General features: G+C 42.9%; 1 protein-coding gene and 1 long non-coding RNA gene across 3 annotated transcripts in view; one reads left to right on the forward strand and one right to left on the reverse strand.

Annotated features, from left to right (window-relative positions):
- pfn1 (profilin 1) overlaps positions 1-1,799 on the reverse strand; it is a 3,488-nt gene extending 1,689 nt beyond the window's left edge. Inside the window, exons 1-2 of the mRNA XM_043232617.1 lie at positions 1,642-1,799; positions 1,397-1,544 (exon numbers count right to left, since the gene is read on the reverse strand). Of these exons, the coding sequence (XP_043088552.1) occupies positions 1,397-1,528 (132 nt within the window). The 5' untranslated portion in view covers positions 1,529-1,544; positions 1,642-1,799. The remainder of the gene's footprint in view (positions 1-1,396; positions 1,545-1,641) is intronic.
- LOC122334607 lies at positions 1,530-4,796 on the forward strand. Of its 2 annotated transcripts, XR_006248792.1 has the most exons (3): positions 1,530-1,668; positions 2,477-3,794; positions 4,187-4,796. It is a non-coding gene; the product is annotated as an uncharacterized LOC122334607 (long non-coding RNA). The 2 variants fall into 2 exon arrangements; XR_006248791.1 differs by having other exon boundaries at positions 2,477-4,796.
- The last annotated feature ends 4,815 nt before the right edge of the window (positions 4,797-9,611 follow it).

Consider the following 9,611-nt stretch of genomic DNA (forward strand, 5'->3'; position numbering starts at 1 on the left):
GACGGAGAGAGAGAGAGAGAGAGAGAGAGAGAGAGAGAGAGAGAGAGAGAGAGAGAGAGAGAGAGAGAGAGAGAGAGAGAGAGAGAGAGAGAGAGAGAGAGAGAGAGAGAGAGAGAGAGAGAGAGAGAGAGAGAGAGAGAGAGAGAGAGAGAGAGAGAGAGAGAGAGAGAGAGAGAGAGAGAGAGAGAGAGAGAGAGAGAGAGAGAGAGAGAGAGAGAGAGAGAGAGAGAGAGGGTGAAGTCGTGCTGAGACAGGCCTCAGGTTGAGGTTCTCCTCGTGTTTCGTCATGTTTCTGCAGCTGTACGCCTCGCTCCGCTTCCCAAACGAAGCCTCGTCGATCAGAGCTTTTCATTTTTTTTTTTTTTTTTAGCAGACGCACAGCTGCCATCACGTCACAAACGCAACGTTTCCTTAACATTACGAGAACCCTCGAGCGCTCCACGGCGACTAGTAGCATTTAAATAAAAAAACGGTTCAGGAAGACGCATGCCACGAAGAACAGGTAAACAGCGAGAACACTGATATTTGAGGCCAGATGACTTTTTAGAGGACGCTGCCGGGAGAAATCTCCTTCATAACTTTGAGAAAACGTTGCTGCAACGTTTAAAGAACGCTTCCTGTCAGGTGAACTAGAGAGAGGCAGACGACTCTGAATTCTTTAAAAGTTTGAGCTGCATGTTGCGACACGAACAGGGAAGCGTGCACACACACACACACACACACACACACACACACACACACACACTTCTGTAAAAACAGGGCGCAGTACAGTGTATTCATTTTTTTACAGGTGTTTTACCAGTATTTTGAATTTAGCAACATGTCTGCAAGGCCGTAACAAGCTTCCAGTACGCTTCCTGTTATTTCGCGGGTTTATTTTTCCACTTATCTCTTTAATCAGGATGAAAGTTCGTGAGAGGAACCCGAGACGGGAAGCACGGCGCTGAAAAACTAAACTTTTACTTCATATTAGGAACGGACGCGCCGGCCGCTTTCTCACCAAAAGCCGGAGCGATAAATGAAATTATAATAGAACTAAACGGTCGGAGCGAGCGCGCGCCTCCGTTTCCGCCCATGTCGGGCGCGCGCTCCCCGTCGAGATGCTCGCTTCCGCCTTTGAATGCGCGCGTGACCAAATAAGGAGAGCTAGAGCGAAGCCCGCGCCGCCGCCGGTCGTTTCCCCCTAAAACGCGAAGCCCGCGGGAAACGGAACGGGACGCCTCGAGAAAGTCCTCCCGTTAAATCCGCTATAACGGGCGGAGACGCGAGCGCATCCCGGTTCACGAAGAGGAGGAGGAGGAGGAAGACGCGAGCGATTTGGGTTTCTTCACGCGCCAATAAATGACTGGCGTTTAAAACAAAACAAGAAATAAAGAGAAGCGTGTGGAGGTCGTACCGTGACCTGGCTGAGCCATCCGCCCGGCGCCGCTGCCCAGACGGACTCCTGACCCTGTGTGCACCCGAGGATGACCGCATCGTCCACCCACTCGCTCTTGGTCAGGCTGTCGATGTAGCTGTTCCAGCTCATGACTGCTGCTTTAGATCTGAGGAGCGGGAAAACACCTCACCTTCATCATCACCATCACCATCAGCAGCAGCGGAAGGCTCGAGGAAAGCGAGAGGAGAAAGGCAGAAAGTTACCTGAGTGCGTCTCTGCTCCGATGCAAAGTGAGTTTGAGGAAGTCCGCGTGCGTTTATATGCAGCGGAGCGCGAGCCCTGCCCCGCCGTCCACTTCCGCACCGCGCGAGACTCGAGAGGGGAAAAGCTTACTAACGACTGACTCCGGAGTCTCGAGTGATAATAGTTTTTTTTTTTTTTAAGGTTTCAGAAGTGGTGTAGGTTACGGAGGTGTCCTGATCTCAACACACTCAAACAGAGCAGTAGCATCCAGGAGAAACAAACATGCAAACACAGCTTTTCATTTGATAAATGGTCTGAGGTTAGATGAGCGTCCAACTAAAATGTAAAATCGTTCACTCCATGCTCGGTTTTGTAAACTTTATAAAAGTTGCATCACAGGAACGCTTCCCATTGTTCTTCATTAAAGTATTACGGGGAAGTTCTCGTCCTCCGTTAGCATTTTATGCTTTTAAAATATCGTGTGGCTTCCAAATGTTCTCAGGGAGAGTTAGACCCATGTCCAGAAACCAGAACCCCAAATGTTTGTTCGCAACTTTAAATGCGTTTCTCGTTGCGTGCGCACGCATCTCAGCGCTGGATCTTGGGTTTATTTTAAGACGCACTTATGCAAAGTTCATTTCAAGGCCACGTGTTGTAAAAAAAAAACACTGAAGGAGAGGTTTGGAAATAAAAGACGAGTGCAAAAACAAGTCATATGATAGATTTGAATGAGGAACAGACTGAAACATCAGCTCTCGAATCTCATTCACACTTCCACATGCTGAACCGGCTTCGCTCTTGATTCAGGCGGTTGTTCTTTTGCACGGCGTAACGAGTTCTCGTTTTGTGTTTCAGACGCAGGCGGCGGGAAGCTGAGCAAATATTGACGGGTGAGCTTTAAAGCGGCGGACTCGTCAGACAGGCCCCTGTCTGTGTGCCGGAGCCGCTCCGCTTCCTAATCGGTTCTAGATCTTTCGAGGTAAATCTGAGCTGGTCTGGAGTTTGTCGCGAGTCGGCCTGCAGGTCGGCCTTTCGCAGAGCGCTCCAGAGAACGGAGGTGACTGCATGCAGCAGAACGCGACCGCAGCATCCTGTTTGTGAATCTGCAAGCTGCGTGATGCGACAGGAAGAGCCACGGGGGCCTGAAGGAGATCAACAGAACCTCGTTTCTCTACTGTACCTGAGCGTCACGGGCCAATCGGGGCAGGCCACATGAGACGTGACCAGCGGAGGAGAGCAACGGAGAGCGGGTCAAACGTTCGGATTGAAGGAAACCGGCGAAAACTAAAATGGCATTTTTGCGTTTCCGCGAGCGTGAAGCAGCGCGGCTGTTTTGAATAGGTTTCGCTCATGAAAACGTTAAGAGCCAAACGTTCACCCTCCCGAAGAACCCTCACGATTGGTTTCCAAAATTAAAAAATTACTTGAATGTCACACGAACGTTCCATTTTTATCATTTTCCAAACATCAGAACGTTACATTTCATCGGAACGAGCGGTTACGTTTAAAAAATACTGTAAATAAACTATGTGCTAAAGTCTTAAGCAGCACAGGTATATCTGTAGCAATAGCTGAAATTGTAGATTTTACATTAGAATATTAAGATATTTTGTAGTTCTACCGTAAATATATCAAAAGTTGATTTTAGATCCGTGGTATGCGTTGCTAAGAACGACTCTGAAGGAGATTTTTCCAGACTTTCTAATAGTTGCACATCTATGTTTCATTCAGCTTTCATTTGATGTATAAATCTAATTTCCCGAAAACTGATGGTTAAAGACCTTCAGGGTCACAAATATTATTTTTGAGAGCCTTAGTACAGACCGTGCAGCTTTAAACAAGCGTTCTATTAAATATTACTAGATGAATGTCGTAAAAATAGCGAGGAACGCCTTTTACATTCCAAACCCGAATAACCGAAATAACTCTCAAAACTAAAATGTTTAGATGCAAGTAATGGGTTTTGTTTTCTTTTCTTTATTGTGGGCCGGGGACAGAAACGGTTGCAAGCGAAGGAGAGTTGAGAAGCTCTGGAATTCCCGCTCAAGTTCTCACTGGTTCGATCAGAACGAGAGACGTTCATCGTGGCATGCGAACACACGCTGGATAATGTAGTGAAACGAGAATGTATGCCTGCGAGGCACGCAAATACACACTGGATTCTTCTCTCTGGGTGTGTGACGCTGTCCGAGGATATCCAGACTCAGGCTATTGATTTAAGCTAGAGCGCTACTCTAGTACTAAATATTCTTTGAGCGCTGGCGAACCGTTCTGTAGACTTTAGATGCAATGATTGAATGTCTTTTTTCTTGTAGACTAGTCTATAAGTGCTTGAGGAAACAAACAACAGCACACTCTTTTTGGTTCCACAAAGAACCGTCTCTTTCTTATCTTACTCTAATCTGAAGAACCTTCTCGCGCCACAAAGAAGCGAAACAGAAAGATTCTTTATGGAACCGTTGTTCTTCTGTGGCGTCTAGACCTCCTTCAACCCTGTTTAAAACACAAGTCTGATTGGTTTATGCCCTTCCGTGCCTCACAGCCCTCTTCATTTCTCCTTTACAGGTTCTAGAGAAGGTCCGCAGAACGCGGCGCGTCGATGTCGGCCTGGTTTCTGGGTGGAGTGCGTGTGCACGGCCGAGAAGCCTTGTGTTAAGAGGAAACTCATTTGCCAGTCAAACGGGGAAGAAAATAGCTATTCTGCAAAGATCGTGAGCCCAGCCGAGTGAAAAAAAGCAGCCGAAACGCCAGATTCATTGAGTCTGCACTCAGGTTTGAAAGGTTAACAGATCAAACGCTGTTAGAAGCACTTTTACGTTTGTGAGGAGCATGTGCGTGACGTGAAGAATCAGCCAATCAGAGCGTAATACACCGCAGATAAAGATTTCCGGTACGATTCTTAAAGACATTTTCTCGATTAAGACAATGACTTCAGACATTAAGTCTTTTTACTTCATTAGCGTCACGTTGAGTCTCTAATTGTTTTTTGTGCTTAAAAGTCTTGTTTTAAATGTAAAGCACTTAGTTTTGATGCATTTTGCTAAAAACGTAATATTTCATGCCGTTGTTCTACTCGAGTGAACGTTTCTTGATTTATAATTTTTTTTATCTGAATGTTTTTACTGAAAAAAGTCCAAGCTGTTGGTTTAATTAAAGCGGTGCACTGTTCTCTGAAGACGTGGAGGTTCCTCTCGGCAGCGGGGTCATCCACACACCAGTACAGTTGAAATGCATTGAGAAACACGTCGCGTGAAACGGTCCAGCACTCGTCACACCATGAGCAATAATAGAGGTGCTTGACTGTTAGCAAACACCACTAAAAAAGGAAGACGCACACACACACACTGACTCAGTGACTTCCTGTCTCTGACAGGAAGTGGAGAAACTGTCTGTTGTGCATGTGAGGATTCTCATTTGATCTTCAACACCCTCCTCTCGGTTTCTTTCTTATTTCCACTCATCCTCACGACCTCTTTCTCTCATGTAACCTCTCGGCTTCCTCTGATCTCTTAGTTTGGTTAGACACACACACCACACACACACACACACACACACACACACAGAGACTTCCCTCAGTATATAATATGCCCTTTTTAGGTAAACTAGGAAGTGAGAGAATGTGGGGGAGATAATGAAAAAGTGCCAGCGAGAGACTGATAGACTCAATGCACTTCACACGTCTTCTAGAAGTGCCGCTAGTTCTTAATTTTGAGGTAGTTTTATTTGACGAAGGCTTCTGCTAGTTGTCTGAAGCGAGCAGGGGCCGAGCGAGCGCAGGAAGGGCTCTCTCTACGCTGATAAATAGCCGTCACAAAAAGTCAAGCGTATGCAGAAGTGATCTGTTGACCTGTTTTGACGTGTTGAGGAATGTTTCTGAGGAATGCGTGTTTTCTGTGTCGTGGACAGCGCCTCCTCCTGACCGTCCTGAGAACCGTCCCGAGCAGCCAGAGGCGGCTTTTTCTTTTGTAAGACCTGCGTGAGCTTCGTTGTTTTGACTCCACGGGTTGTGTCTTCCTGGACTTGAAGATGTCTTGATGCTTTCGCTATGCTGCGTTATCTCCACATTCTCTAATGCATTTTAACTAGCACAGGTTTTGGTTCTCAAAAAGAAATATAGAAACTGAAAGCAAAGACGGAGTACAGCATTTGGTGATAATATACAATAAAAAGAGACTTGTCAGCCATCTTTATTGAGATAATTGGAAAAACCACAGACGTAATATCACAATTTGGGAAGTTCTCATACCTTGTATTTATATGAGGATTTTATTATTTTGGGATTTCATAACTGCGAGAGAAACACATTTGCGTCTCACTATTCAGACTGTTATATAAACTCAGAATTACGCAGTAAGAATCACAAGCTTTTTATCTTGAGAGAGCTCTTCCAGCTTGAGTAATCAGTAAAACAACAAGAGAAGATAGAGAAAAATACTTTGGATTTATAAAATAACATTTGACATCTGATTATAACATCAACTCAGTTTGACAAAAACAAATTCATGCACAACACGATTAAAAAAACCCCAATTGTCAAATATATTTTGCTGAAAGGTTTAGTAATTGTTTTATAGAAGTGAAATTGATCGTTGTCGGGACCCATTATGGATCAAATCCAACTATAAATAAATGTGATGTTCATTTCCAAGGTAAGGATGAACTGGTAGCAGAGTTAAGACCTCATGGAGCTGACTTCCAGTGTTTTAGGTTTATCCAACTAGCAGCCGCTTCCTCTGAAAGGGGGTTCGTTCTTGACGCACGCTGCGTAAAACACAGATAGACCAAGTCCAAGTGAGACTCTACAGCTTCAAAATACCATTTAAGACCGTTTCGGAAGTAGAGAGAACCATAAGATCCATCTGCAGACTTTCTAAAGAGAAATGACTCTTCATGAATGAAACCTTCTGTGAAAGTTGTGTTAATGAAGTCACTTTCCCTGTGCTTGCTGCTAATAGAACAGTAAGTGTTTGTGGCCTTCACGTAACTATTTTGGTTATCAGGTGATCGTGACTATTTTTGTTCAAGATTGTTTATTGCGTGTCTGTATTTATGCTGTCTTAGCATCGCTGTCCTGAAACCGATGGCCTTCCTAACACGTTGCGGTGGTTTATAATCCCTGTACTTGCTGATACTTGTATTGATTTTCTCAATACTACACGTTTTATGTTGGTATAACAAGCTGCTGGTGGTGGTTACTTTCTCATTTGCTCATGTTCAGCCTATCGTGGCTTTATTACCGCGTATGCTATTTCTGCAGTATCCAGTATGTATGCTGTGTAGAGTATGCAAATGTTCTGTACGCATGGAAAACCTGGATGACCTACTATATTTGCCAGAAACTGCTAAATATACCTCCTCCAGTCCACTGAAATCAGCACAGAAGCTGCTATACTACTACTACTACTACTGCAGTATGTTGTGTGTATACTTTGAATAGTATGTGGACATTGGCTGAAATGTGTATCTAAAATCAATAAACTTTAATCTTTAGGGCAGGTTTCCAATCAAGTCAAATGATGTCACCTTTATATGTATAGCTCTGTATACAGTAGTTTACTGATTGCTTCAAAGATATATTTTTTTCAGATTGTGTCAAAGCCCTGAACAGTATTTAATAGTAGAATAGAGTGACAGTGATGTATAATGACAAGACTGAACCATTTTTATTTTTTTTTTTTTTAAATGCAGAGACGGTCTCTAATCAAATCGACAATAATCACTACAAATTAAGTTTCCCCAACAAAGCAAGCTCGAGGCGACCAAAACCCCATCCATACAGAATAGAGAGAAAAAACCTGGGGAGAAACCAGACTCAGTTGAGACCAGTTCTCCTCTGACCGGACGCCCAGCACTTAACTTCCTGTTCAGTTTTAAACACAGCTGTGTCAGATAGTGTAGATGACTTTTACTAGTAGATGAAGTTTGTTTATTAAGCGTGCAGAACAACCACCCAATAAAGCATTACAATAATCTAACCTCGAGGTCATAAACGCATGAATTAATATTTCTGCATTAGAGGTTGAAAGCATAGGTCGTAATTTAGATATATTTTTAAGATGGATAAACACAGTTTTACAGATGCTAGAAACATGGTTTTCAAAGGAAAGATTGAAACACAAAGTCAAAATGAAACACAAAAACATTCTGCAAAAAGGTAATATTTGATCACACAGTTACTGAACTATTATTATAACAGGATTTAGTGTATTCATTCAGTCATGTAGCTAATAGAAAGAAGACTGAAGCCCGTCTGAGGAGCTGGCTCTGTCTCTTAATAAAGAGCATCCAGGGGCAGTTCATCACACACAGCATGCACCACAAGTGATGAAATGTGAGTTTACCTCTGATTTGTTTTAATTTTTTGGCCTAATAAATGGCTATCTCTGTCACTTAAAGGCTTTTTTTAACAAGATAAATGTTTTATGTAGGCTTATTTTATTTAACTGCATATGATGTATAGGCTACTGTGATCTTAGACTGACATGTTACTCTTTTCATGTATTATTTCCTTTGATAATATTGAGAATTTTATGGGTTTATTCTTATAGATACTGATGGTGATTGTATTATTGGACCCTCCAGAAAGAACACAGTCTGTCACAGTTGTAAGTGATTTGTTGTCAGGTACCTTTAGTTGCTTTTAGGTTTAGTTTTTTTGTCAGATAATGTATACTTGAATATTTTCCTGTAGGATGAAGATGACGATGAAGAGACCACACCCAGGTTAAAGCGTGTCTGTGGTCCAGGCTCAGGTTCAGGGTAGGGTGTCATTAAATAGAGCAGACAAGGGTATCCTCTGTCCCCCAGCAAGTAACCGTTGTACTGTCCTGTAATGATTGAAGTGTACAACACAAATATAGTAAAAAGGAAAAAGTTTGTATAAAGTAAAACATACCCTGCTGAAATGTCTGGCATCATGCACAGATCCTGGCCACTTTGCCTCGACATTGGTAATTATTTGGGTAGCCTCACATATTACCTATGTAGTGGAAAAAGTAATGACTTTAATGATTTTAAGAAGGGAAAAAAGTTAAGTTGTTACCTGCACATTGATACTATGAACAGATTTCCTATTAACATAGTCTCCCTCATTTATTGATGGAGCTTTGATAGGAATGTGAGTGCCATCAATGAACCCAATTACATTTGGAAACCCTGAAACAGAAAGTTATGGAAGTATGAAGTGTGTGTGTGTGTGCGCATAATGAATACATGTATAGATATCAATAATATGATTAAATATGCGTCATAGATTTTACTACAAAGGACAAACCTGCCACTCTGTGGACTTCGTCTTTAATAATAAACAGAGGTTTATGGTCAGGGAACTGTACAAACGTGGGTAAGAACTGTTTAAGTGCCAGACATACTGAACGAACGGCTCGACACACAGTTGCCTTTCCCACATGCTCCGAATCGCCCACACTGTACAAAAAATGGCCAGACGCAAAAAACCGAAGTGCTATGCACAGAATGTTTTCTATGCTAAGCTCAGAACCGCGGTTTGTCACATTTGCGGTATGCGGTTTTAAAAGACGTGTTAAATAAACTAAGGAATCTTTTAAAAAATACGATAACACTCTTTTAAATATTCATTGGGGTATGCAAACACGTCAATACGTGGTCTTATAACCCTCTCCCGACGAAAAAAACCTTGTATAAGTTGGGCTTCTACGTCCACAGGATCCTCCTCAAAAGGGCACGCCATGCTCACCAACCTTCTGAAACGAAGTTACTCTGAAACATAACCTGCTCCCGAGCAGGTTATCTTCAGAGAGTCAGTTGTTATGGTTACATACATACCCAGAAAGTTACCTCGGTTTTGGAACTGAAAGTTGAGGTTATCCCTTAAACATACCCAGGTATGTCACATAACCTGCTTTCTGGAATACCCCCCAGGATTGGCGTGGTAGAGGTAACTGAGAGCATTGTGTATTTGTGAAAGAAGTTGTTGTCGGAGAGGCTCAGGGACAAACGTATGATCCGCAGG

The sequence above is a fragment of the Puntigrus tetrazona genome, unplaced genomic scaffold, assembly GCF_018831695.1.
Source record: "Puntigrus tetrazona isolate hp1 unplaced genomic scaffold, ASM1883169v1 S000000586, whole genome shotgun sequence".
NCBI lineage: Eukaryota > Metazoa > Chordata > Actinopteri > Cypriniformes > Cyprinidae > Puntigrus > Puntigrus tetrazona.